The sequence below is a fragment of the Sceloporus occidentalis genome, unplaced genomic scaffold (assembly GCF_023333645.1).
Source record: "Sceloporus occidentalis isolate IW3139 unplaced genomic scaffold, rSceOcc1.0.p SCAF_154, whole genome shotgun sequence".
In the NCBI taxonomy this organism is placed as follows: domain Eukaryota; kingdom Metazoa; phylum Chordata; class Lepidosauria; order Squamata; family Phrynosomatidae; genus Sceloporus; species Sceloporus occidentalis.
The window spans coordinates 1,519,631-1,547,340 of NW_028317134.1; the positions used below are offsets into that span (position 1 = coordinate 1,519,631).

At 43.5% G+C, this 27,710-nt stretch overlaps 1 protein-coding gene across 1 annotated transcript in view; it reads right to left on the reverse strand.

Moving 5' to 3' along the window:
- Nucleotides 1-1,875: 1,875 nt before the first annotated feature.
- LOC149280552 (E3 ubiquitin-protein ligase HUWE1-like) overlaps nucleotides 1,876-27,710 on the reverse strand; it is a 33,630-nt gene continuing 7,795 nt past the window's right edge. The window contains 50 exon segments of the mRNA XM_089500405.1: nucleotides 1,876-1,978; nucleotides 2,133-2,323; nucleotides 3,279-3,460; nucleotides 3,561-3,678; nucleotides 3,844-3,949; nucleotides 4,138-4,416; nucleotides 4,576-4,716; nucleotides 6,249-6,366; nucleotides 6,487-6,732; nucleotides 6,824-6,979; nucleotides 7,068-7,149; nucleotides 7,529-7,656; nucleotides 8,133-8,335; nucleotides 8,453-8,585; nucleotides 8,675-8,831; nucleotides 9,018-9,127; nucleotides 9,283-9,792; nucleotides 10,120-10,661; nucleotides 11,169-11,271; nucleotides 11,625-11,913; nucleotides 12,021-12,238; nucleotides 12,327-12,460; nucleotides 12,658-12,907; nucleotides 13,114-13,392; nucleotides 14,003-14,048; nucleotides 14,204-14,358; nucleotides 14,666-14,755; nucleotides 15,251-15,429; nucleotides 15,556-15,784; nucleotides 16,188-16,356; nucleotides 16,621-16,754; nucleotides 16,997-17,110; nucleotides 17,176-17,236; nucleotides 17,517-17,659; nucleotides 18,120-18,292; nucleotides 18,462-18,644; nucleotides 18,790-19,001; nucleotides 19,082-19,299; nucleotides 20,117-20,183; nucleotides 20,362-20,507; nucleotides 20,626-20,793; nucleotides 20,983-21,178; nucleotides 21,283-21,641; nucleotides 21,750-21,915; nucleotides 22,133-22,309; nucleotides 22,431-22,519; nucleotides 26,287-26,353; nucleotides 26,816-26,938; nucleotides 27,100-27,327; nucleotides 27,443-27,680. Of these exon segments, the coding sequence (XP_089356531.1) occupies nucleotides 1,876-1,978; nucleotides 2,133-2,323; nucleotides 3,279-3,460; nucleotides 3,561-3,678; nucleotides 3,844-3,949; nucleotides 4,138-4,416; nucleotides 4,576-4,716; nucleotides 6,249-6,366; nucleotides 6,487-6,732; nucleotides 6,824-6,979; nucleotides 7,068-7,149; nucleotides 7,529-7,656; nucleotides 8,133-8,335; nucleotides 8,453-8,585; nucleotides 8,675-8,831; nucleotides 9,018-9,127; nucleotides 9,283-9,792; nucleotides 10,120-10,661; nucleotides 11,169-11,271; nucleotides 11,625-11,913; nucleotides 12,021-12,238; nucleotides 12,327-12,460; nucleotides 12,658-12,907; nucleotides 13,114-13,392; nucleotides 14,003-14,048; nucleotides 14,204-14,358; nucleotides 14,666-14,755; nucleotides 15,251-15,429; nucleotides 15,556-15,784; nucleotides 16,188-16,356; nucleotides 16,621-16,754; nucleotides 16,997-17,110; nucleotides 17,176-17,236; nucleotides 17,517-17,659; nucleotides 18,120-18,292; nucleotides 18,462-18,644; nucleotides 18,790-19,001; nucleotides 19,082-19,299; nucleotides 20,117-20,183; nucleotides 20,362-20,507; nucleotides 20,626-20,793; nucleotides 20,983-21,178; nucleotides 21,283-21,641; nucleotides 21,750-21,915; nucleotides 22,133-22,309; nucleotides 22,431-22,519; nucleotides 26,287-26,353; nucleotides 26,816-26,938; nucleotides 27,100-27,327; nucleotides 27,443-27,680 (8,908 nt within the window).

A 27,710-nucleotide genomic window follows, 5' to 3' on the forward strand; every position in this document is an offset into this window, starting at 1 on the left:
GCAGGAGGAGACGGACAGAACCAAGTCCTACACGCATCGTCTATTTTAAGCCTTTCGCCTATCCACCTACACTAAAAAGTATATGTAACTACAGCACAACATGGCCCCCCTGTGCCCCTGCCTATCCGAGTTTACATTTCTTCAATGTATTAATCTTTACTGGGAGGCATTTCCACGTACCTACCACATTCTCACTACATGAAAGACTCCGGCAACACAACAGATCTCAAAATAAACGTCTGGTGCGTTAGAAGCATGACTTTTGTTTTGTTTTTTTCTCAACTGTACCCATAGAGGGGATAGAAAAAAATGTTTTGGCTATAAAATGTCCATTTGTCACTTTTAGTCCTGTAGAAGGTTTAAGCCCCCCCCCCCATAGTTATACAGGCGCATGCACTCTACACAGAACGGCTGACGGAGGAGAGCATTAAAAATTTAACCATTTCACAGATCTAGCTCAGGTTTTCCCGTAGAACTTGGTCCCGTGTAACACCGGAGGAGGGATATCACGGAGCCGGGGATTGCAGAGCTCATGTATAGTCCCAGGTTAAAAGGCATTACAATAAAGCCCTTTAGAAAATCGTGGCTTTCGACATGGCGTTTTTAAGTTTAAACGATCGTGGCAGACTTAAAAATTCTCTGCACACGACATCAGAATAGACTTTAAACAATAGCACGGAAATAAGGGGGCTGGAGATGGCACGATACGTTTATTCCAACAAAGACAAAACATAACCTGTTGGTTTTCAAACTAAACCTTTATTCAAACACTTGCTTTAATTACTCCTGAATGGTCTAGTTGACACAAGTGCTTAATCCCTATATCTTGTGCACAGCGTGTGAGATGTGTACCAGGAACGACAGGCTGAGAATAAGGTCTGGCAGAACTGCCGGGTTTGCTCAATCCGACCACTACCTGCAACCTCCTTCCCTAATCACAGCGCAGCCCCCCCTTTAACAGTCTCGGCCTTCCTAGTATCTGAAGACTTACAGAGAAACCTTGTATTAGGTTTAAAAATTTTCTTCATTTTTATTTTGATTTCAGAAAATTAAAAAAAAAAAAAAAAAATCCCAACACAAAAAATAAGTCTAGCAATCCAAACTCAAAATCCAATTAGAAGGGAAAAGACTGAATAAATATAACGGGGAGAAACAAAATGGGGGGGGGGTATTGAACAGAATTAACTTGGGCTGAACCGATTCAAAATTTTGATTTTTCCCATGACTTGCTGTGCCTTTTAAACTCTTTCGTCTGCCCGCCATCTTTTCCGCCCCATCCAATACTCTGAGCACCAACCGAAAGAGGGGCATTAAGAAAAACTGCATCAATAAGGTTCAGTGGTTTATTTACAGGTAAACACCTCTGTATTTTATTTGAAGCTGAAAAGAAAAAAAAATAGCGTTGGAAATAGTGGCTATTTCTTAACGAGAGTGCTCTAGGTTTCCGATTTGCGTCTTTTTTTCCCCCCTCCATTCACATCTTTATTTTAACGTTTCCACCAGCTTCTTTTTACCCTGCTATCTGAACTTTACTTTTTGAAAAAGTTGAGCATCACAACTCATCCTTAAGCAAACTGAAAAGCAAAACAGAAAAAAATATATATTTATATACTTATATATAATTTCCCCCCTGCTTCTCTCCGTTCTCCGTGTCCTTCAGAGCGGCATTTTTAGAATTTTTTTTTATTATTATTATTTTTCCCAAATCTCAGCGCAACAAGTTCACCATCGGAAGGGATCTGAGACAGGCGGCATCTTCAGAAGGCAAGTTCCTCTTCGTGGTGCCAGCAGGGTGAGCAAGATTGATGCATGGCTTGAATTTTTTTTTCTCTCACTAAAGTCCAGTAATAGAAAAGAATGCACGGTAAGGGCGTCCTAAGCCAGGCCAAATCCTTCTGAGCACTCCTGGATGGCCAACAGCAGCATGTGACGTAACTTTTCATAGCTTTCGTACGCTGGGAGGTCCAGCTGGTTGAAACTGTAAGAAAATATGGATAATTTAAAGCCAGACGTACAACATATATCGTGAAAAGTCCTCTAAGAGAGGGGTCAAAATGAATAATGTATACGATTACAGAGTCACCCACGGACATTCTAGAATACAGATGAGTAGTCCCTCATTTTTCTCTTACCAAGTATGGGCAGAAGGCAGTCTATCTGTAGATCGATCATCCCGGTGTATTTGGAATTTCTGGATGCCGTTCATTCCTTCTAGAGCAGCGAAGCCCTGCAGGGGAACTTTAGAGGTTCCAGTTACAAACTGAAGGAACTTGGCCCGGTCAGCCTGGTCGAAGGAGCGCAGCGCTCTCCAAAACCACTGAATCTGTGAGAGAAGACAGCACAGAATAGTTTGACATTTACAACCGTACCATAAAATACACGAGAGGAAAAGCTTCGAACGTCTAGAACCAGTTTTAATAGCAGCCAGGATTGAGCATCGACAGTAATTTGGGTCACTTCCACATCCCTGGCGATAAGATTGGCTCAAGATAACGGCAAGTTCAGATGAACCTGACTTTAAAGACTTCAGGTGGTTTCCTGGCTTGACTAACCTTCAGGAAGATACTAAAGTACTGAAAGCGGAAGAGCATTAAACTAAAGAGTCGTTGCTGATTTATGGCAGAATTTCAACAAATCGGCACAGATTAATAAAGGCTTGTGTTTCCAAAGCAGTATGAAAACTTGCATTACTGGTGTTAGGGACAGACCTCGGACATATGACTAGTGAATACGATCAATGTTCCATCTAATTTTTCTTGGTTGGCGTGCGCAGAAAATTTCTCTTGTGCAAAAATTTTCACAGAGCAAAAATTTTGTGCGCACAATATCTGTGCCGCATAAAGTTTCAAAAAATATATAATTTTTTTCTTTTTATATACTTTTGTACGCACAATTTTTGGACGTGTGCGCTCTCTTAAAAAGCTATGTGCGCGCGCACAAGCGCACGGCTTAGAGGGAACACTGAATACGACAGACAGAAAGTCTCTAGTTCTGTACTGCCACCGACAGCCTAAGCAGCAATCTGTGTCAGGTAGGTTTATCATCCCCTCGTTGGAAGAATGTATAAAAAAGTACTCAGAGGGTTAGGGTTACTCAGAGTACTTTATTATGCTTTTATTATCATAGGGGTGTCAGTGATACTGTCCCTTTAAGCGGACCATAACTAAGGCAACATGCTGCTTACTAAGGGAGCTTTAAATTAATTTCCCAGACCAATCATGAATACAAAAATAGTTAATTTGTCAAACATATCTCAATCACTGGAACTCAGTTCTTACCTGGATGGAGTTGGACTGGTACTTGTGATACTCTGTATTGGATTTCAGATCGTCAATGTCTATTGTGGGCAGGCCGGAAATAAGTAGCTCCAGTTCCTGCTCCGTGAAGATGGAGATAAGACGTTTGGGAATGATCTCATAGAATCCTTCCAGGAAAGCGGCCAGCTGCTTGCGAATGGCACCTGACGCAGAAAGACATTGCCCAAGCCGATTACAAAAACAAGCAGCGGAGAAAGCATCAAGCTTAAACAATCACCAGGAAGCACAAAGCCATTGATGTACCTGTCATCTTCATCTGGCACACAAGGTGAACGTATTCCTTCTTGTTATCTTCAGTTACTAGAATGTTTGCCCCATTAGGCTTCAGATCACGAACTTCACATACTCCAAACTCTTGAACCTGGACAAACGGAGCAAAAAAACACCAAAAAGGGACACAATCAGCGCAGAATGTGAGGACAGAAAAAAGGATCTCACACGGTTGAAAATCATTTTAAAGACCAGTGCAGATAGCTGTTGAAGCGACACTTCCCACCATTGCATCTTTATCTGCATGCGCGCTTACCTCGGTGCTAAACGTCAAGTCATATCCCAGTGTGGAGACATCATTCTCGAGCAAGTAGACAAGACCTTGGTAGAAATGGTAATCTTCACTTTCCATGTCTGTGTACCTGGACCAAAGACACAGAACTGTAGATCACATTCAAATAGAACTCTCCGCTACGATGCGTTTGAGGGACGATACTCCACTTTTAATTTTAATGCCACAGTCCGTTTAAAAAGCTGCTTGGCGGACCCATCCTAACCCACCAGACACACTAATGCACAATGCGAGTTATGTGCAGATGGTCAAACTTACCGGACAGACTTGCCAAGGATGTGCTTGTAGAAGGACCACGTGAAGTAACACTCCAGCAGTCTATTGTCATATACTGCTTTAGCCACAATACGACCCACAAACTTGAAGTAGCTGAGGTGGTTGGGGTTACAGTGCGATGAAGGGTTGATGGTGTAAGTGACACGGTCACCAGGAGATGTGCGGAACAGTGCATACATGGGATTGAACATCTCTCTGGATTCCCATTCCCGGAGCAGCCCACCGGCATCCTGACCTTCCTCACCTTCAAACACTATGTACCTACAAAGAGTAAAGAGGAAACTTTGCTGCAGTGTCCATTAGAATATAAACGGCAAATGAAAGATAAAAGCTCCCTACTAAGGGTCACCACCGCATTAGATGATGGTTATCAACCACGTCCCACAACAGAAATCCCCATTTTCACACTAGGACACTTACAATCTGTTCTTCATTTCTTCAGGAGATTTTCGGTGAAGTTCTCTGTACGAGTCTTCAAACACATGGTCGCGTCGTACATGAACAGCCATGTCTTCTTTGCGCAGCCCTTCATCGAGACGCTCAAGCTCCTGGCGGAAATATCTGTGCAGGGAAGCAGAAACATCTTGTAGCAGCTTAAGCTTCCACAATTATCAAATCAAACACTAAAGCTCACTATTTATATATCACATCAATGTAGCAGGTGTAATAATGAATTGCATAAATGTGGCATATTTACAAATAAATACAACTTTAAAGTAGGGCTGCAACTAACGATTATTTTCATAATCGATTAGTTGGCCGATTATTTTTTCGATTAATCGGATAAAAAAAAATAATTTTTCATTTATTTTAAATTATTTAATAAAGTAACATAGGATGTTAAAAACAAACGGCAGAATAAATTTTTTTTCTTGTTTTTATTTCCCCAACCTGCCCCCCAGTTATGCATATTTGAGCCCAGGATTGCCACACTGCCCTCCCCGACATGCCACACTGCCCTCCCCACATATGCCTTATATACCCTATATGCCTTATACCCCCAGATATGTCACTCCGTCCTCCTCAGGTATGCCGTATACCCCCCTGATATCTCATAGTGCCCTCATAGGATTTGCAGACTCGTTCACAGACAATACTTTTATAAATAAATACAGGATTAATCTTCACTGCCCCCAGGATTTAGATTCCCCTCAGTTTGCCCCCCTTTACCTCTAACTGCACCTTAAGTTAACTTTATTAAATTAATGAAATTAACCCTCAGTCCTCAGCATTAAATTAATCCTGAAGAGAAGACCCCATTAACCAAAACTGCCCCTAAATTAACCCTGAAGACCCCATCAACCACAACTGCCCCTAAATTAACCCATTAACTATAACTGCCCCTAAATTAACCCTAAACACCCCATCAATCACCACTGCCCCTAAATTAACCCTAAACACCCCATTAACTATAACTGCCCCTAAATTAACCCTAAACACCCCATTAACTATAACTGCCCCTAAGTTAACCCTAAACACCCCATTAACTATAACTGCCCCTAAGTTAACCCTAAACACCCCATTAACTATAACTGCCCCTAAGTTAACCCTAAACACCCCATTAACTATAACTGCCCCTAAATTAACCCCCACCTCCCCTAACTTTCAGCAGCCCAAATATTAATTTTATACTCACAGTTAGATGAGTGTCACAGCCATGGCGATGCTAAGGAAATGGGCGGAGCCAATCGGTCGTTTGGCTCCGCCCCTTTCTTCCCTGCAGTCACTGCCGATTGGCCCCGCCCCTTTCTTTCTCCAGCAGCGATTGCAGGGAGGGACTGGAAAAAGGAAGTGGGCAGGCCAATCGGCAGTGACTGCAGGGAGGAACTGTAAGTAGCAACTGCTGCTGTGGCTCCTGTGAGTCACACTAACGGATTATAACGCGAGGGGTATTTTTCAGAGCATTTGCTCTGAAAAAACCCTCATTTTTAATCAATAAAAATCGATTCAACTAATCGATAATGAAATTCGTTGCCAACGAATTTCATTATCGATTATCATCGATTTTATCGATTAGTTGTTGCAGCCCTACTTTAAAGCGCGTAAGACACTTCTTGCTAGTATTCTTAAAACCCAAGGTACGATATACTTACTTGCGTTTCACATCAAAGTCCAAAACTCTGATATAGTCCACCAGAACAGCAAAGGGACCATCGGCAAGGTGGGTGGTAGACTGTCGTAGGATCTGGTTTAACACAGTGCGACGGGTCTCTTTAAATAAATAAAAAAATAACGTTAGATCAGTATAAAAGGTATTTGGCTTTAAGTCTCAAATAACATCTAATAACCTTCTACCTTTTCTACCAAGTACATAAAACTTAAGGTTCTTACCTGCAAAGCGCAGAAACTTCTGTGTGTCAGGAGGCAGGCTGGATGAGATGTGCATAGATGAAGGTTCCCGAGAAAAAAAGGGGTCCAAGGAAGAAGGGGTTGCAGGCATAAGCGGGGCCGGGGACAATGGAGGTGGCTCATCTTTAATGTGAGCTAGCTGGCTCTCCCTCGTGTCTCGTACTGGAGGCTTGCTTTCCCTTTCTGTTGCATGGACAAGGAAAAAGGCTTCTACTGCTGGTTGGAGGACTACAGAAGGAGAAAAACCAAGAACATGAACAATGAAGACTCATTCCATGGAAGAGAAATCGAAGAGAGTGAGCTGCGTAGCTTTGGTTACCCAGAACAGCATGCTGGTCATGAGACTCCTCCAGCTCTTTCAGGCACTCTCCCAGCATGTCCCACAACTCATCAAGGCTGAGCTGTTCACTCAGCAGCGGTAACTCTGGCAGCCGCTCTTCCTCTTTCTTCTCTGCAGCCTGAGAGCCTTCAGAAGCTAAAACAAGCACACAAGGTTACATTACATCGACTACCTGTTACACCCTGAACAAGTAAACATGGTTTGTCCCTGACCGCGCACTGACCAACTGACTGCGTGTCCTGTGTGGCCGGAGAGGGCTGGTCCACATCCATTGGAGACTCTTCTCTGCGAGCCGAACCCTCCGCCTGAACAAAATAAAGACTGATCACTTGGCTGACGAGGACAGCAAGCCTAGCCACATAAAATCAGGAGAGATGAGGCGCACAAGAATAAGCGGCGCACAAGAATAAGCGGCAACTGATCACATGCATCCCACAAGAGGAACATCTCACATCGCCAGAAGCCGTGTACTAACCTGCTTCTGCTAAGCTTGGAAGAAAGTGCATAGGGCAAGCTAGGGATAAGCGTGACAAGGACAAGTCTCACGTGTACATAAAGATGGCGACAAACCAAGAGGCAGGAAAAAGGTGGGGTAGATTAAGGGATGAATAACAGCGTTCAAATTAAAAGGAGGGAGAAACAAACTAAAGGATGGATGTTCTGCCAGCCAGTCATCATGCTAACCGTTGCAGTTTGCAGCTGTCTTCGTGCCCTTTGACCCTCACGTACCATTTGTATAATGGCATCAGCCTCGGCCTCCAGCTGCTGCACAGCTGCCTGGATGCTGCTAGCCGAGGCCAGACTGGCAGCCCCTGCAAGAGAAGAGCGGAGAGGTCATGCAGTGCCTTCTATATTAATCCGCCAGGTGCGTGAGAGACACCTCTACAAACACCTACTTTCCAGCAAAACAGAGTAAACGTGCCCACTGTTACAATACACAGTTTTTCATGACCTTTAAGGTTTGGTAACACATTATAGGCTTCTTATAACCCCTCAACTACTCCGGAATGCTTTATGAAAAAGCTCGGCCCATAGTTGCAGCTTGAGTTATTAGACCAATTACACTATGAAAAAACTGGATGAGGTTTTCCACATTTTTGTATAAAATGCCTGATGAAGGGACCTGAGAGGTCTTGAAAGCTTGCAATCTATATTTACTCAGTTAGCCAATAAAAGGCATCATTCAAAAACCACTTGTCTTCTATGATCCCTATGGTAACCCAACAAAAGTTGCCCTTGCTCATCCCACTTTTTCTGATCCCTTGCGTCAGACATGCAGCTTTCCCACCTAGTCGGCTGGTCTGCTTTGCCTTCTTGTTAGCTCGGCGTGTGTCGTCTCGGAGTTGGATGATGACCTGCAGGACTCTCAGGAAGAACTTTTGCGTGGAAGTCTTTGAAGTCAGCATGGACATGGAGGGCAACTGTAGCTCCCTGCCATCTAGTGGGCGCTTCTGGGATGCCACGATCACCACGTTTTCCGCGATGTCAAACCTGGAGCGCAAAGACGGGGCGGGGAGAGACCTAACATTTTAGATTGACTACTGTCCTAATGTGTAACGGGTTTCCGGATAAAGCACGCGCCCAATGATTCAGGACCGCAATACTCACCTGCTCTGCATTTTGCCCTTTGCTTTGGTGTTCTGGGGTTGTTCTTCCGGCATTCCATCCGGAGAAAGGGCCTCACACTGAATACGTCTCTGCTGCTCCAAGTTATACTCGCGCAGTTCCGCCAAAAGGGTACCTGGATAGCAAACCAGCAACATTCAGTTTGAGAAAAAAAGCAAAATGTGTGCAGGCCGTGAAAGCGTGGGGTATTTCAGATCATCTCACCTATCTGTTTGCACAGAGTGTATCCCAAGTGGTGGGCTCCGCTAAGGAGCAGTTTCAGCACGGTGTCCCTCGTGCCGGCATCACCCCGCGAGAGTTGTAGTAAAACGTTTGCGGCATCCTCCAAGCCTTCCTCTGAACATGAATGGGATGTCAGCACCTGGGAAGGAGACGTTCTGCATGAACCTATACATCTGGTTAGCACGTGCACGTGCCATGAAAGACAGGGTCGCCTAACCATGCACTGCAACATGCAGCCACCCACAGACCTATAAAATATTGGCTGTGAAGACTCATTTTTTTAATTTGCCCAAATATGGGAAATTTGATCATTCCAATCGCTTACCTCAACAGAAAGCTGCAGCTGTTTCTCAGTTAGGCCTGATGCCGCCATCTTTTCTGGGACACCACTGGCGTCGCTGGATTTAGCTGGAGATTTGCTGCTTTTTGTAACTGCTTTAAAAAAAAAAAAAAAAAAAAAAGAAGAAGATTTAGTATAAAAATAGAGGCTTTTACGGGATAGGGTTTAGAATTAAAAATAATTTTTTAAGGTTGAACAGACCATCCAAGGTTTGGTGCGTTATAATACAGGGCATGACTGAAGTACTTACTGGACACCACACTTGTGGCGACTGCCAACGGCACGGTCACTGCTGGTACAGGCACAGGTAGTGAAGCGGCAGCAGGGGTGGGGGCAGGCACGGGAGCGGTTGCATTTGCTTGATTGACTTCCGGCACCTTATTATCAGGCAGGGCAATGGAGATGAGGGAAAGGAGACGAAGCAACTTTTCCGTGAGTAACGAGCTGCGTCGGATAACAGGATGCGACAACATATTCATGAGCTGTCCAAGAGGCGAAGCTTCCAGGCTGCACTGCGAACTCTCGCCCTCTGCCCCCGAGCTCACGGGCACAGACTTTACAGAGGTTTTCCCTTTACGGCTCACATTCATATTGTCCAATTTGACCAACAAGTCCCAGAAATCCGTGGAGCTGTTGTTTGACCCAGTAGCACCCGACGGTGGAAGGCAGGGGCTGCAGGTGACCTTCCTCTCCCTGCCATCGCTGCTCTCTGCACTGCACTCTTTGGCGCGCTGCTGTGTAAAATGGCTGGGGAACACTTAAGGGGGTAAGAGATTGAGGTCAATGAAGAAAGCGGCACGTAGCTACATAACCATGTCTGCTAAATATCCTTAATATAACTACATCCCTTTCTACTCCTTGTTGACGTTGTGACCGCACACAAGCCTCCAGTACGGCAAAGTGAAAACGTACAGACTTATATACACAAAGCCGCAAAATAGAAAGAACTGAAAGGTACATGATAAACAAATGGCACCGTTTTAATCATTAACGAAAAAAAAAGGATGGTATTAGCTAGAACTATGGCAGCCTATATTAAAATCTTTACAACTAGTAAATCTTCCATAGAAAGTTCTAAGCCTTACCTTGGCCAACTGGATAAGCGTATCCAACACATGCCTGCAAACCACCGGCGCAGCTTGTGGGTGTATGTGGACCGTGGAGCCACAGGCAGCATGCTTCTCAGTGTGCTTGCGCCCCAGGGACCTCTGGATTTGGAAGATATTGGTGCGACAGCCAAGAGCGGCATCCATGGACACAGAGAGCCAGGAAAGCTGGTTGGAGTTCTTGGAATCCACCCTGTGCATCAATTCTAACGGGCGGCTGTCGTGGCTGGAAGAGCAGGACTTGACAGTCCCTCTCTTATCGGGGCCTCCGATGGGAGTCTTGGGACTTTCTATGCAGAGTTCACTCTCGCTGCTGCGTTGCAGGATTGACAGTAGACTGCGAATTACCCAGTTACGGGTCTGCGCGTGGTAACAGAGGTTGCGCAGGACGCGATGCAGCCGACTGGTGTTCAGCTTGGGCTCATCCACGAACAACAAGACGAGAAGACAAGAGAGGGTCTCGTGATCAAGCAACAGGCGTCCTCGCAGTCGCAACAGGCTGTCCACATTGCTGCCGGCCGGCCTGACGAGAGAGACTTGTTTCATTAAATTCAAAAAACCTTCACAGTTATCAGCAGACGACAAATTACTTCAACGGACTAAGACATCTAGAATTCACACAGATCTAACGAGTGGTGGGCCTTTTTTTTTTTTTGCTTTTTATCCTCATTTGTAGCTACAATTTTTTTTTTATTATTATTATTATTTTTTAAATGATGAGCCTAGTTCATAATTTTTTTAAATGCGTAGCAACAGCCAATCGCATGTATGGTAGACTTTAGTTGAGGCCACGATAGGAAAAGATGTAAAGTAACAGCTTACTGCGTATCCTTATAGATCTGCATGCAGTAAAAAAGCACTGGAGTCTATACATGTAACATGGGCTAGAATGCTCCTTTAAAGCCGTCTTATTTCATGGTCTGTAAACCCCAGCTTTGCAATGAGATATAGACTTTCAGAGATGAATGGAGTGTCCTGCATTCATCCTACAGTCTATGAAGTTAAATGAATACAACAGATTTAAGCATACCTGGTGTGGGTGCTGCTACCACCCATCTGAAAGGTGCTTCCTCTCTGCACAGCCAGACGTGTGTATTGGACTCCTCTATTCCCACTCAGACGGCTTGTGAAAGCTTAAAATACATTTAACACAGAAACAAGGCATGTTGTGGTTTAATATCTTCTATTTTTTTCTTGTGAGATACAGGATTACGCTTTTGTTGGTGTAATACATTTATTACTCATCTAAAAGTAGCCATCTGGCACACATACTGGCCCAAAGGCAAATCCTACCAAAGTCTTCAAACATAACAGACTTCACAACTAAATCAAACTGAAGTATGAGTCCTAAAAACACTACAACATTGGAAAAAAATATAGCCAGATGTGAAACTGAATAAAGATGAAAATCAAGCTAACCAGGTAGAACATTAGCCATATTTCCAAGGCTAGATTCTATTAGCAATGCATATCATGTTGCAGATACCTGGGCTCCTGAGTATGGCCGACAGGGCAGACGTGCTGCTGTGACCAAACAGTCTCTCATGCATTAGCTGTCTTTGTCTTGCCTCTCGTTCTCTGCGCAAAGCCTGAGCTTCAGCCGCAATGTCAGGGGGCATTACTGCTAGAACGCTGTCCTCCATATCCTCAAGAACACTGCGGCGCAGGTCGGATGGCAAGGTTTGAATGAAGGTCATGGGGTCCATGGGGTTGTCAGAAGTAGTGCTCTGAGCAAGTTCGCGCCTCTGCTGCTCTGCTCTCTGTTGGGCAAGCACCTAAGGACCGGTAGAAATGGCCAATTAATGGGGACAAGCGTTAACTCATGGATATAGAGGAAAGAAATGCATTTCCCAGTGTGTGTGCCTGTTCGTTTGAACCGTACCTCTTCCTGTATGGCAGGTGGTAAAGCTGCCAAGAACTCTGGGCTGACCTCTGTGACACCAGCACTGCCGACCACAGGTGGTGGGATGACCGGCACAGCAGTAGGTGGTGCCCGAGCTGGCGGTCGGATGCCCAGCTGGTTCTGAAGCACCTCTCTGCGTATATCTTCTGGAAGAGCTGCAAGGAAGGATGGGTCCACTCCTTCGGGGAGATTGATACCTGAACCAATAAATACATATGGGACTATAGCATGGTGCTCAGGGAACATTACCATATCATTTGATGGCCGATTGTGCAAGAGAATTACCTGCGAGCGGATCATCATCTTCGCTACTCGTGGACGGCAGGGCTTCTTCAAGGATTCCACTGGAATCTGTTGCCAACAAGGACATGCTAGAATCTCTGACGGAGGGCAAATCAGAGGAGGGAGCACCCGAAGAACTGGAGAAAAAAAAAACAATGACCAAGAGAAGACTTAAAATCGGTCAGCTAATTTCAGAAAGTGAACTAGAAGTAGCCATTGCTGTTGTGCTTCCAAACATAACTATCCACTAACTCATTGTCCTGAGCAGCATCAAGCCGCTTCAGGGAATTGGGTTACAGCAGGTCAGTTCCCCGTGCCCCACGGCGTGACGTACCTCTCCTCACTGTGTTGGGACACCGATGTCTGGCTGCTGGATTGACTTGGTGGCTCCACAACCTGTTGACCAACTGCGACACTACTGCTGACCAACGGCTGTTCTTGATTAACAACCCCAGATGCTTCCCCAACACCTTCCTCTAGAGGTCCAGAGGCGAGGCTACCAGTATCCATGGGTGAGCCCTCCAGCTGGCTGCTCACTGCAGTCAGGGCATCTGAATCCTCTGCTCGTTCAGGTGACAAGGAGGCTAACAAGGAATGGAGATATTTTTTCAGTGACTTGGCCATTTAGATTGTTCATACATAAAGAAAGCTTTAGTCTTAAAAAGAAAAAAAAACTAATTACGCACAACAAATATATTTTACATTTAATATGTTCCATGCATGATTTTAGAAAATGCTGAATTTTCATCGTATAAGACCGAACCATTTCCCTGCATGATATAATACTGACTGATGGAGGGTGCTGGAGACAGTTCCATCTGAGTCGCATCCCCCTCCGCACTGGGTCTTCCTGGTGCCGACGGCTCTTGTTCTGTTGGCATTAACAACTGTCCAACTTCATCGGCACCGGACTCCGTCTGCAAACTCTGTGGCATTTCTGCCAAGGAAGCCTCCGGAGGAAGAGCACGCATAGAAGGATCCAAAGGAACCAGCTCTGGACTTGTTGGTGTTCCTTCTGCAGAAGAAGGAGCAGTGGGGAAATTCTCAGGGCGTCCAGTTCCATCTTGCTCTATGGTGGACATAAACAGAGGCCAATTACTGGTGGGTTGTATTGCAGGTTGGAGGGTGTGCGAGTCAAGAATTCCTTGAGGATCAAAACACAGAAACCCATCTTAAATAATAACACAATGACAAATAAAGCAACTAAAGACATTAAACAAGGCTTATGGAAAAGCCACACCACAAGGAAGGCAGTAAGCTGTATAGTTATCTCCAAAACGGTGGCAAAATATCTACCCCCTTACAACAATACAACTTACTACCTCACCCTGAAGAGGGCAGGTAATGGAAAAGGATTCTCTTAAAGGTATTTATCTGCCAAAAAGATTTCAAAACCACAAAAGGGAAACAAATGAACATATGTACAGAAAAGCCAAGAAATTGGCACAAAATCTAAAAGTCCAAGCAGGTCCAGATATATACATTAAGAGGCCTCGTCCTTGCTGGGGCTGGTAACAGATACCGCAGGAAAGACAGTAAACTGTATAGTTATCTCCTAGATCGGGTGTGACCCCAAAACTATCCAATCTACTACCTCAGCCTGAAGCATCGCAGAATCCACTCGACTGACCTGTGAAGGAGACCGAGGCAGAAAATGCTGCACTATAAGCGATAAATACCTGTAAGGCTCAACTCGAAAGGCATGCTTCGCTTGGAATTGGAAGCCTGGGAAGATTAAGAACAAGGATTAATTAAACCGGTGCTATGCTGCTCAAAGTCACAAAATGTTCATGCAGTAATTCAAATCACAAAAACCTAGGATCTTTTGCTGAAGGTTGGCTCACTACATACACAAGAAAAAGTTCAAAATCGGGACAGACCTGTGAGTTCGGGTCTTTCGATTCCTTCTCTTCTTTAGCTTTATCTGCCATCTTGGCATCTTCTTCTGCCATTTGCTTGCGCCACTTTTCACGTCGCTCCTCGAGTTCTTCGTCACGCAAAGCCTCCAAATGGTTTATTATTGGGACTTTTACAACTGAGAAACAAAAACACACAAGGATCTCTAAACATTTTAACGAATATGGCTTACGCAAGAGATGTCACTGAAAACAAGCCCATAAGTGATTGAGCAATTTGGAAAAATTTGTCAAAATTGTAAAATGTAAAGGAAAAATTTATTTTCATCCATTTACGAACTAAGTACATGTGAAACTCTGAACTGGATATAGCAGAGTCCTACAACAAACATGGCGTTGGTAAACTGATGTGCTTGTCTGTTTCTGAACCTGATGAAATAGTTTGCTCTAGGATGAATTACGTTCATCGCACCGAGGGCTTCTCACCTGCCACGCAGTCATGCATGCTTTCAGCATCTAGGACCTTACATTCTTCCGTCCAGCGAGTCAATGCAGTAGGAATACTGGAGAGAGTACCTGTAACAAAGCAGTATTTATTACTTAGAACTGTATTTATTAGCCCAAGATATGGACACATACTTCATGCATCACTAAAAATGCAAATCAAAGCCTGAAAGCTATTGTATACAGAGATTCATGTAAAAGGTCAAAAGTGATTCAAAAGGGACCTCATAAGCCGTGAATATAAAACTGGTCTGGAACTGCAGATGTGGTGGGGATAGAGATATATTATATTAGGTGTAATTATATATATATATATATATATATATATATTAGTGTAAGCTGAGGAATTGTAATATGATTGCAGAGTCGGTGGCACAAAGTACAGATGAGAGACCAGTAAAAGGCAGACTAATTCATATCTTTTAGAACACCCGACACCATAGAGGGAACGTTGGGACAAAAAATGAGTCTAAGAACTATTCATAGCCCCTTTAATGTCCAAAATCTCAAGAGCCCACAAAATGAAAACCAGAAACACTGCTGTGCTTGATTACTGTTGTCACTTACCAGCCTGGCTGGTGGCTGTGCTCTGATCATGAAAGAAATCATCCAGAAGTTCATCATCAGATCGAGCTATGATGTGGACATCATCATTTCCTACAAGGAGACGCGCCCGGCCTCGGCTCTGAAGAGGAAGGCTACTACTCAGCTGCAAGATATCAGCGGCGGCCGAGGGACCCAGCAACCTTAAAGGAAGCATGAAGCAGTGTTACCATTACCAACTTACTACTCTTACCTAAGAAATCCGAAGAGATCCCTCATTAAATTCCAGCAAACCTACTACCAACTCTTTTTAGACTTCAACAACTTACCTCTGCAATATTAAGGGTGGGTTTGGTTGCCTGTTGCCAGGACAGTGAACATGTATAGTGTGGCCGGTGTTGGTTGTGAGCTGCCGAAGAGTCCGCTGACTTCTACCGATTCCCTGTGCTAGGCGAGTAGTCGACGTCCCTGCACCAAGAGTGAGAGCACTGTGGTCTGCGTGGCGCACCATGAGAGGGTGCGTGGCGGGGATGTTACCAGGAGATGGAGGGATGTCGGCTGCGGGAATTGAGAACACTTTAGAAAAACTTCTCAAACTGATGCCCAAAATCTCCCTCCCTTGTTGGACACCTATAAAGTCAGCCCGTCCATTGCTTCTGCTACACTTTGACCAGAAAGCATCAAGGTAAGGTATTAAGGGCTATATAGACTTGAAAATACAGCTTATATCACAGGCATGAAGGCAAAAATTAAGGCTTTCAAAGCACAGCCAACATGATTTAACAATATGCTACCAGAGAAAGCCACATGTGCTTATCTGAAAAGATCCAAAATGCAGCACTCTTGGTGCGGACGTTTAGAACCTATACATTTTTATGCCTTGCTGACTGAATGATTCCAAAAAACAATGTTCTCTACGTGGAAATGCTATTTCAGACTTCTGCATGACCAAGAATCTTACTTGCGCTGGAAAACATATTGTCAAACTCAATTATGAGGTCGTCCTCTCGGTCAAAACGTTCAAAGCGCACAAGTGGGGAAGCATTCATGTCTGGGTAATCCTCATCCAGCTCCATCTCTGAGCAGTCGTCGTCATCATCCTCGTCTCCTTCTTCACCTTCCTCATCATCCTGCAGGAAGCATATTGGTCAGTATCCTCAGGAGATGCAATGGGTTCATTTACAGAACAGTCAAGCTTGATTTTCTTTATATTTAATATACATATGCATGGTTTAAAGGATATTTCAGAAAATGTTCTTAGCGAGATGTTTCACAAAGCTATTCTCTGTCTGAAACAGAACTAGATTTTCAAGCAAAGAAGTCCTCGTCTCCATGAAACATGGAGAATCTTACATTGGTAGGCATTGCCACAGAACTCCATCTTTTACTAATACCTGGTCATCTTCATCTTCCTCTTCTTCCTCCTCCTCCTCTTCTTGGCTGTCATCTTCATCCTCATTGCTGCCACTGCTGTCTTCCTCTTGCGTGTGCTCCTCCTCATCCTCTGGATCAAGGATGTTCATAGAATCTGCACAAATGACACAGAAGGTCCCATTAATCCAACAAACTAATATCTAATCACCTTGACAAAGCTGCTCGTTAGTTTACATGTTCTCATGGAGAACTGTAATACATTCTTGCATTCTGTGAGGGAGAAACAGCCATTACTGCTCAACAGCTGGGAAGCCGCTTTTTGGCTATAAATTGCCCGTAAAATACAAACCTACATACTACCATGAGACTTATTTAATCGTCCATCTGACCACTCACCTTCTCTGTTTGCCTGGAGGGTAGACGCTTGACTAAGGTTAGTCGGAGCCTCATCCATTAACACATCCTCTTGCGATTCATCTTCGCCAACTCTGCTCACTAAATGCAGCAAATGAGGCATACATTTTTTGTAACGTACATTTTTCTAAACGTGCTACAAGAAGATTGGAAACGGTACTTACCTGCAGCTCCATCACGATCTAGAAGCTCATCTATCAAATCTTCAAGCTCATTTTTCACCTATCAAGAAAGGAGTGTATCAAACAAAGGACTCCAAACAGTAATTATACCAACAACTTTAGTCACTTTCTTCACTCCAAAAAGATCACTGTCATTACTTGCACTGAAGCTTTGGCATTTAACCATCACAAGCATCAAATACATTTTTCACATTTTTTTTTTTCAAATGGCTGCAGTTTTTTTTGTGATTTCAACAATTTCTAAAGCCCCTTAATAACTAAAGTCTGATCGTTTATATATATATATATATATATATATATATATATATATATATAGTTACCTGCATTGCCTGGTTGGTGAGGACTTCTGGCTGCCCTGCAATAACTACAGTATCAGACTCCGTCTCTCCATCCATGTCTCCATCAGTTACTTCAGCCTGGGATACATCTGGATCCTCCTCTTGAGCCTCTGCTCCCGTTTCACCTACATCAAATGGTAAGGAATAAAGTAATGAAGAAAGCAAATCAGGGCATGTAACTTGCACACAAAGACAGGGAATTAAGGCGTCTCTTGGGTAGTTTCCAACATAACGTCAGTTTAAGCTCAAATTGAGCTCAAAGAAGGCAAACACGGCTCTCAAAACCATTGCTTTGTGTTATATGAACCATGTCATTTTTAGCTGGTCATTGATAGATCTACCTCTATTGATGTAACTTTACCTTTGCTCAACACAAATTTTAAGGCAGCTTGTGGCACCTACCCACTGGCTCATGACTCCATCAAATACATTTAAGTAATTACATTTGCTACCAGATAGAACGCACACGTTATGAAGACAAACCATAAACCAGCAGCAGAGATTTATGGGGCACAGTTGCTGGCGGTGGATGCAGCCGGTGCAGTTCTGTCTACCCGTGAAGAGTACATACAATGATTACCATACCTGTGTCTGGTTGGTTACTGTTGGGGTCTCTGGAGGCTCCATGGGTGTCCTGTTCTGATTTATTCTTTCCTGATGCTCCTTTACTACCAAACAGGCTGCTAGGCTGGTTGACAATCCGAGACAAAGTCTCTAGAGGTTTAAGGGCTGCATTTACAGTGTTGGCCATATTTGGGCTGCAAGAACAACAGAAAAAAACAGTTTTATGCACAACAAAGATGCAGGACAACCCAGGGTCTTCACAGACTGTTTAACCGTGTCCCTGCCCTCAAGTGCATTTAACTGCATTAAAGCAACCCAACTGCATTAAACAGCCTTAACACACTTAAACGTTAAGTTGTTCACCTGGAGAGATCAAGGCTGTGAGGTACCCGAGCCAAGTCGCTGACAAGGCCCTTCTTTAGAAACAGTCGGATGATGTTGTTCATTCCATTGTGTTGCGTTTTGGTTGTTGCACTGCTATAGAAGCTGGAGGTCGATGGGCAGGACTCCATGATGGTGCTTATAATACACATTACTGCCTGTAACCTGGAAGACAAAATGACAGAAGGTCTAGCCCCTTAAACGCACTACTTTCTGCGGCACTATGTTAATGAGCCATAGACTTTATTCTAGTACTCTACAAGACACAAAGGCCATACACAGAATCTAAAAAACACGCCACGCTTCCTACCTGGCATGTTTTTCTGTGCTTTCTGCCATAGCTAATGCTCGACCAAGGGCCGCTTTGACCTCATTAACAAGCGCCACCTGGGCATCAGTCCCACTTCCAGCAGCAGCAAGGCTAGCAAGGAAAAGGCGCGCCAGAGCTGGAGTGTCCTTGTCTTCTGCATTTTGTGTGTGTGGCAAGAGGTGGTCCAAAACAAAAGCCAGCACACTACAATCCTACCAATACAAAACAATTAATGGCATTGTAATTCTCCTACCAAACCTGAATACCACATAAGGCTAATGGAATCACATACCTCTTTAATAAGCTCCGACTGCCCAGAAGTATAATTATAGTTGGCAATCAGCGTAGCAATACCCACGTACGACCGGACTGGTTCAGCCAGCAGCCGGAGGATGGTAGAGGTAGGAAGCAGGGGTTTACTAGCTCTTGCTTTAAGTCTCCCGTCCTCTGAATTCCGCTCTGATTCCTTATCCTTCTTTCCTCCCTCTCTGTTCTCTTCTGGGGTCAATGCTGCCAAAAGGGAAACAAATTAAACAGCACTCACAAAAGCGGATTGTTAAAGAAAAGCAATCGGAATCTGTATGTTTCGAGTGCAGCATCAGTGTCTCTCCACCTAATGTATTGGTTTGTCTTAGTCTGTCAATTCTCATCTTGTCAGACCCCTTGAATATATGTATTGTATTAAGCGCTGCATAGATTTGGTGGCGCTACATAAATAAAAGATAATAATAAATAATTGGGAGTTTGTTAAAACCAGCCGAGATGACTGTGTACTGTAACTCCAGATTATGAATGACTGGGAAATGTATCTGAATTATCTGTTGTCGGGATCTGCATAATTACTCCTCCTGTTGCGTTCTCTGCCTTAAGTTGCTAATTGTCATCTACTTGTTTATGGCAAGGAGAAGGGAGAGGACTTCAGAACAGGGAATGTAATAGATAGACGACCCTGGCAGAACATGCCGTCACCAATGTCAGCTTCCATGAAATTGATGTGTAATCTAAATATATCAAAATCATTTCCACTGACTGCCAAAGACACAAGCTATAGGTAGTTTAATTATGCTCGACACTGTGATTGTCTTTAAAATTATCAAGTTTCACCATCAGAAGACATAGCTATTTTTTTTTTGGGATACACTATAGATGCACCCTATTTAAGTTATCCAACTTCTTACACCTAACATTAGAAACACCATCTATAACTTCTAGATTTTCCCTCGCTTGATGTAATTTTATTCGTTTGTATTGGAGTGTACTACCAGTATCACAAAATGGACATTTAAGAGGCATTCAAGACTTAAGCACGTTAGAGTGAGCGGCATACCTTCTCCTTGAGGAGTTCCAGATGGAGGAGTCTCAGTGGAGGTGCTGTCTGTGGTAAAGACCCGAGCCTACAAGTAAATAACAAATGTCAGAAAAAGGTATAGCTAATTGATAGAGAATATTCCACACTACCAGCATGCTACAAAAAACACTCAAGCATGCAGCAAATCACAACTAGTAAACAAATAGTATAACACATGAGCAATACAAAAACTGTAGCATAATTCATGATCATTATATCCTTACATTGATAGCAAAGCTGCTTTGAGCATCAAAGTCACTACCCGGTCTCGTGAGGTCACGATATTGCTGGAAAACCTCATCACCCATGTCCTGTAAGATCTGACTGACCTCCTGGTTCATACCCACAAGTTTGGGCTCCGTCTTTTCTGCTACTGCAATGGAAGAAGATATTTTAATTTTTTTCTGCCGCAGAGCCAACATCGCATTACATCTAGACCGAGGCGGTCGCTCTACCTCACACTGAAAGTAGCAATAAGGCCTAGGTACCTTCGTCTGGAGCATGGTAAGCTGCAAGTGCGTTGAGCATGTCATAGATCACTTCCTTAATGGTATCAGGGATGACTGGAAGCGTGGAAGGCTTCACAGGTGTTGTCTTTACAAGCTGTACTGCATTGGGCCCCTTGATACGGAGATTCTCAAACTCATCATCTGAGGCTGAAAATGGTAAAAATAAATGCTTGACATTAAGTTACAAAACAAGACCGTAACGTTTTCCAAATCACAAGTGGAATTACACAGTCAAGGCCTACTCTACAATTATCCTGCGGACCCACAAAGACATTTAAACTGAGAACGTAAAAAGCTTGTTGGTGAATTCCGTTGTGTTCCTACTCTGCTACTCACCAGTTCCCGATCCTCTCGGTGCCGGCAGAGCTATCCGAATGCAGTTGTTTGCCACTTCGGTGAAGATGTCAGGATTTCGGCAAGCAGCTGGGCCCAAGACACGAAGGATATAGTTTATCTCCCGGGAACCCAAGCTTCCAGACACTACACCAGAGGTGGTACTACCAGCCCCACTTGTGGCTGCAGATCGGACAACCTGAAATTTAGGACAGGGGTTTAATACATATATATATATATACACACACACACACCTACATATATAGTCTTTGAGGTATTTTTTTGGCATTAGCCATGACATACCTTTTCCATAGTGTGCTGTAAAGTGCATGGATCTTCTATGATGTGTCTGAAGAGGAGAGTGACTAGCGGGGTGAAGCCATTAAACGCAGAGGTCTGATTCAAACTGAGGATCATGCGTGTGCTCTTCAGCTCGGCAAACATCATGGCGTATTTGTGGTCACGTGTAAGACGTAGACACAGCCGCAAGGTAGCATGCAAAGTGTCCGGATCCACTGGGACTCCCAACATGCTGACACACGAACGAATGAGAATGGTCACCATCTCTTCAGTCAGCCCCTGGATAACAATGTCCCCAACTTTTGGCTCTTCAACAGGAGGTTCCTTTTCTGTGGTGGCATTTTCTGAAGCAGGAATGGACTCTGAGCGTAGAGGAAAAAAATTCATAAGCATTAAACATGTTCAACGTAGATGTATAAACCTTTACACAGAATTCTTCTGCACTCCGTTAAGACTAAAACACGTCCTACCAGAAGACTTCTCCTCCTTTGGTTTGGCATCCAAGTCCACTTCTTTTGCTTCCTCCAATGTTTTCTCCAGTTCCTGGCCATTTCCATTCTTGCCACCTTTGACTAACCTTGGAACACGCAGCAAAGTAAGCATTACGGGCCTCCTATTTCCAGTTTCTTCATTTACCTGCAAGACACGTCATTGGTGAGAACCAAATTTACCTCCATCCAGCTGCGTAGCCTGACCCGACTGGAGCAGACAGCGTTTATAGCAGTCGACTATCTTCCAAATGGCCTTTTGGACTATATAAATGGAAATCTCGCTGTATCTAAACCTTAATCCCAAAGTGTATAATTCCAGAAAAGCGTGGTTAGAAAATATAAAAATCAATGTTGTGAATCACCTGCACCATGGTGGTAAACTGAACTGTGTATCTTCGTCGGCCGGCAGTAAAACGCACGCATGTCTCGCCGGCTTTCCACGCGGTGTCAATGGTGCTGTTGTTGCTAGCACTATAGCTACACCATCGACCTGATCTGTCATCAAACCAACGCCAATTGTTACCATTCGACTGTAAATACTGGAGAGGAAAGAAAAAGTAGAAATACACTTTACTCAAGGAAATAATATAATTGGACGTTTGGCATAAGAAATGCCAATACGTGTACTGGAGGGAAAATAGAACATTAAGATTATTATACCCGGTTCATTTGCATTCTCCTCTTGGAAGAAATGGACGTTTTTTCATAGAAGTCAATCAGTAGTAAGACAGGTGTAATCCAATATAAGTCTGATAGATTGCCATTATATCACACAATAAACGTGTTTGAGATGGAAACTCTTATTAGTGTGAGAGGTTTTTGGCCTGAAAAATCCACGGAGGCATTTGGGAATCATCAGGTGAGAAAAAGACTGAAAGGCACGTGGGATGAAGACACAAACGTTGGTAGTCCGGAGAATATATAAATATCACTGAAAGCATCAGAGGACACACTTTCACACCATCTGCACATTTGGCTTTGCTGGGGGGCAGCGTTTCAGAATTCACACAATCCGGGCACATGGCAGCTTCAGCTCCTGACCAGACAAAACGTTAGGATCACCAGTTACTCTTACATCAAACGAGAAGACATTATCAAACGTAATACAGTACAGCCTTACCGGACTTTTCAAATGAGGTTGGTTTCTGGTTATTTGTCATTAACAGCTTAAATGTGTTACTATTCTGAAGCTTTCACGTCACACTCACTGCGGTATTACAACAATATATTACAACATATAAAACACACATTATTAATACCCTACTGACTAAGTGACTTTGCCACCAATGAAAAAAATTTAGAGATTTCCCTTTTAAGTGTATTACATAAATTACATACACACCAATTTAAATAGAGTGGGTGTATTTGTTTTTTGGGAGAAAAATGAAAGAATACATAACTGCAGCTGTTTTTTTAGGCAAAAGGTCACCATATTTTACACTCGCGTTATGTATTCTTGCGTGCTGAAATCCAGGCGTCTGTAAAATACTGTAATACGTTACTAGATTCATCGGTCATCATAAAGGAAAATACTATTATTTTTCCTCATCGGTTTCTTAAATACTATCCTAAAATTTTAAAGAAACTTTTCAATTATGCTGAAATCCCTTGCACTAATTTTTCCACCATTCATCATAATGACCTCATTCCCTCAAATTCTGTAATATCATGTTTTTCCTTCAACCCATAAACACTGAAAGCAGCTCAGGAAACATCTAGAATGCACAAGAGGCAGGAGGAGAATAAATTAGCTCATAACATTTTGAGTATTTTACCTGGAAGTCTATGGAAAATACCATGTTCCTAAATAAAGCTGGCTTCTAAATTTCTTCTCACTTGCTCCAATTTTGAGCATCCCCTTACGAAAAATTACTGCAGTTTTTTCTAAAGTAATACTGCAGTTTTTTGGACATGAAAAAACTGCAATACTGCACTTTTACTGCAGTATTACTGCACATTTACTGCACTTTTACTGCAGTATTACTGCACATTTACTGCACTTTTTTTTTTATACTGCAAACCTACAGTTGTACTTCAAAGTACTGTAGCTTTATTGCATTTGTACTTCCGTACAAAAATAACTGCAGTACAACTGCAGTACAGTGAAGTACAAATGCAGTAAAAGTGCAGTAAATGTGAAGTAATACTGCAGTAAAAGTGCAGTATTGCAGTTTTTTCATGTCCAAAAAACTGCAGTATTACTTCAGAAAAACTGCAGTATTTTTTTTGTAAGGGTCAATTTGGCCGCCATTACACCAAATGGGGTAACGGTGCATTTGGTCATCCACCTGGAGTTTCATGGGCAAATTCACAATTGAGGTTATGAAAATTTCGGCTTCTTCACGTGATCACAGTGTCTGAACACACAGAAACATGGAATGATATGGCAGATATGAACCATGTAGTCTGCATCTCCTCCTCCTTTCTAATAAAAGGAAATGCCAACATATTATCTGACTTTGACGCAGCTGTACCTATCTGGGAACACTGTGTAAATTTCCATTTACTTTGTAAATACTTTTGTATAGTTGTGTTAATTTCCATAAATGTTGCTTAATTTCAGCTGCAGTATTACAAAAGCAATGATTGTCTTACTATGGCATTGGCTTTATCTGGGTTTCAATGTGGGCTCATGGAGTTCATGGAGCAGTGCAATGACATGTGGATCATTTCCCAATCCACGTCAAATGTGTTAAAATAGGAAATTTTTGGACACCAAGCTTAGTTTTTAAATTTTTTTTTCATTTTTTGAGAGTATCAGCCACCTTCTATCAAGTCACAGGTATATATTATAAATGTCATTTTCCCCCCAAATGTTATTTCTTTAAGTTTATGGTAACTGATCTTAAGAAAAAAGGAGAAACTACACAGCTGCCCATATTTTCCTATTAGTGAAACTGAACAAACAGAAAATTTTTATAAATCATTTAAAGAACTTGCTCAGCATTCTACAATCCGAGGCTGCACAACTGCCACTTATTGTCTTCTTCAAATCTAATTCCTTTGTTTGGAAACAGATTATGTGTTTCAGGGATGATTCAGCACAATCTAAGCAAAAAATAGAAGTAACAGAGTTAGTACAAGGTGACTCATCCGAAAAACGAGTTTTGGTATTGCTGTTGAGGCTCCAGATTAAACAGGACAACACCCCGACCATTAAATGTTCTGTCCTGGAATGAACGGTGCATTAAACTCTTACACTAGGAAAAAGAGACCCTATATCCTAAAAACAGTAGAAGATGTTGTAGAAACTTTGACAAAAAACAACTTTCCGCATTGTGTTACATAGAAGATATAGAACTGTTGTGTACTGAAGATTTCATAGAAAGTAGGAAATTTACAAGGAGTTCATGGAAATGAAAAGCAGACTGCCACATTTTAGACATGTATGAGAGAACAGCATGTTTAATGGAACTGCAACTTTACTTGCTGTATATAACATTAAAAAGGCTAGGGTGTCGGAACAATATTCAATCTATTTTTTTTTTTTAATCCACTGATAATAATGGATATATACCTAAAATATAAAAATCTTCCACATTAGTTAAACGAGATTCCCAAAGGTCAGTTTTTATGATTGAGATGTAATTGTAGTTCTAAGACATTATACAAAGAACAAACTGGTAAATTAAAGAAAAAAAAAAAATTCTACAAAAATAGACAAATTGAGGAAGTCCCAAGAGAAACTATTTAGGGATCAAAATCATAGAAGTAGAGAAGATATTGAAAATGTGCATTTTCTTTTCTTTCCCAATATGACACACATTCCTTTCAAATTGGAAATATTATTAAAAACAATTGGTCTATACTTTTAAAGCACACAGTCGTGTACAAAGGATCCTTCCAAGAACAGCAAAGAAGTATCAATGTACAAACTTTGCTGAGCGCCTCTTTTGCGTACACTCTGTGCATAACACTCTGGGAGACATTGCAAGGAGGAGGCCTAATCCACACATAGTCTTAAACGTGAGATTATTTTGAATAGTATTCTAGCTACAGCTCAAGAGTTTTAGGGTTTGTACACCAGCCCTTTAATTTCTGCTGCCTCTAGGCTCTACTCATGATAGATGGGTGTGACAGATGGATAGGGTGTTCCTACAGCCTATGCAGGGCCGGCCCTACAATGGAGCCGACTGGGGCAATTGCCCCAGGCGGCACTTCAGAAGGGGCGGCACTTTGCCGCCCCAAGCGTTTTTTTTTTGTTTTTTTTGAAGCGGAGGAGAGAGAGAGGGGCACCGAGTGGTTTTCGCTTAGCCGCTCGGCGCCCCTCTCTCTCTCCTCTGCGGCGAGTTTCCCTGTTCGGTCTCTGTGCCGGCTTGTAATGCAGAGCGCCGGAAGTGACGGGAATTTCCGGCGCTCAGCATTACAAGCCGGCACCGTGGCAGCACAGGGAGACTCGCCGCAGGACTGTTTAAGGGTAAGTACCGGTGGGGGGCGGGTAGATAATGCCGCCCCCCCCTCGGCGGGGGGCGGCATTTTAAACTTCGCCCCAGGCGGCGTTAAGTCTTCGGCCGGCCCTGATCTTGTCCCAACGACATGGCAATGGCTCTCAGCATCTGATCTTCCTCTGATATACTCAAGTCCTGCAGAGCAACAACAGATACCCGTGAGCTGGGCTGCTCTGCAGAATGGGGAGTCAGGGCATGAGTGTAAGGGTGTACAAGCAGAGGAGAGACATCAAGAACCCGGTGGAGCTCGGGAACGCTGGAGTAGAATGGGGAAGAGGGAAGCTACTGCAGCTCGGCCAGGGGAACCAATCTTTCAATGACAGGGAGACGGGCCAACCTTTTCTACTCTGGCTACTGCCCCTCTTCAAATTTTAGTCAGTTGTCTATGACTTGACTAGGACCGCCTGCACTATCACACGCGTGTGCTACATCTAACCTGTATAGCGGCACGGAGAAGCCTGCGGTAGAAAGGGGAAAGGAATGGACGACAGGGAAGGAGATGTGATGAGGATACAGGAGGGAAGCAGAACCGGACCACACTCATGTGAAGGGTTGGGGGGGGAATAAGTTGAGGAAACGTTCACCCTGCACACTTACCCGTACAACTCCACCAATGAGAGGAGGAGGGTGGGTGAGGAGGTACTCTGTGGCTTGCTCCATGGTACTGGTGTTAAGCAAAGCTTCCATGGCATGTTCCCGCGTGAATCCCGTATCAATGAGCTATAGAGAGACGATTGTATGGTTAGGAGACGGCATTCAGTCTAATCAGCAGAAGCAGCATGCTGACAACACTTGTTCCAATTTCAGCTGACAGCTACAATGTAAAAGGTTTACTTAAGGCCAAGATTGCCGCAGACAAGAAAATAAAGTACTATTCCCACCTGCTGAAGTTGTTGCTGGTTCACTTGAGGCTCTCGCCTCGCTCCACTTTCGTCTTGCTGACCCTCTTCTTCCCGACTACCCTCACGCTCTTTGCTCATCCGCTCACGAATCACTGGCTCCCCTCGCAGTATGTGGCATAAGATAGCTAGCATGGACTCAGCCATACGACCACCATATACTTTTAAAGGTTTTCTATTCCAAAGGTTCTTGATGCAGGTGAAGGCTGCCTGTAAGCGACAAAATATGGAATACTGTTAGGTACACTGATCACAGCCAAACAAAGATTCCAAGGCGCAGGTAGATACCATATCCCAACAGCAGCAGGAAAGGTGTAATTTTTACCTTTTGCGTGACTACAAGGAAGCGCAATGAGCTGAACTGAGGGTAGTTCTGTCCTCCGGGTAACTTGGTTGGTGGCAGGGAGTGAGGAGACTCCAGGACTGTGGTAGGATTTACCATCTTTTCCACCAGCATAAGCCAAGCATCCAGGAATTCGCCCGTGCCATCCGGCAGATCAGAGTGTTCCAAGCCCTCCGACACCGGCACTCTGCCACCCATAGAGAGGGCCCAGTTAAAGGTTCTAAATTTTAAAACAAATGTGTTAGAGTGA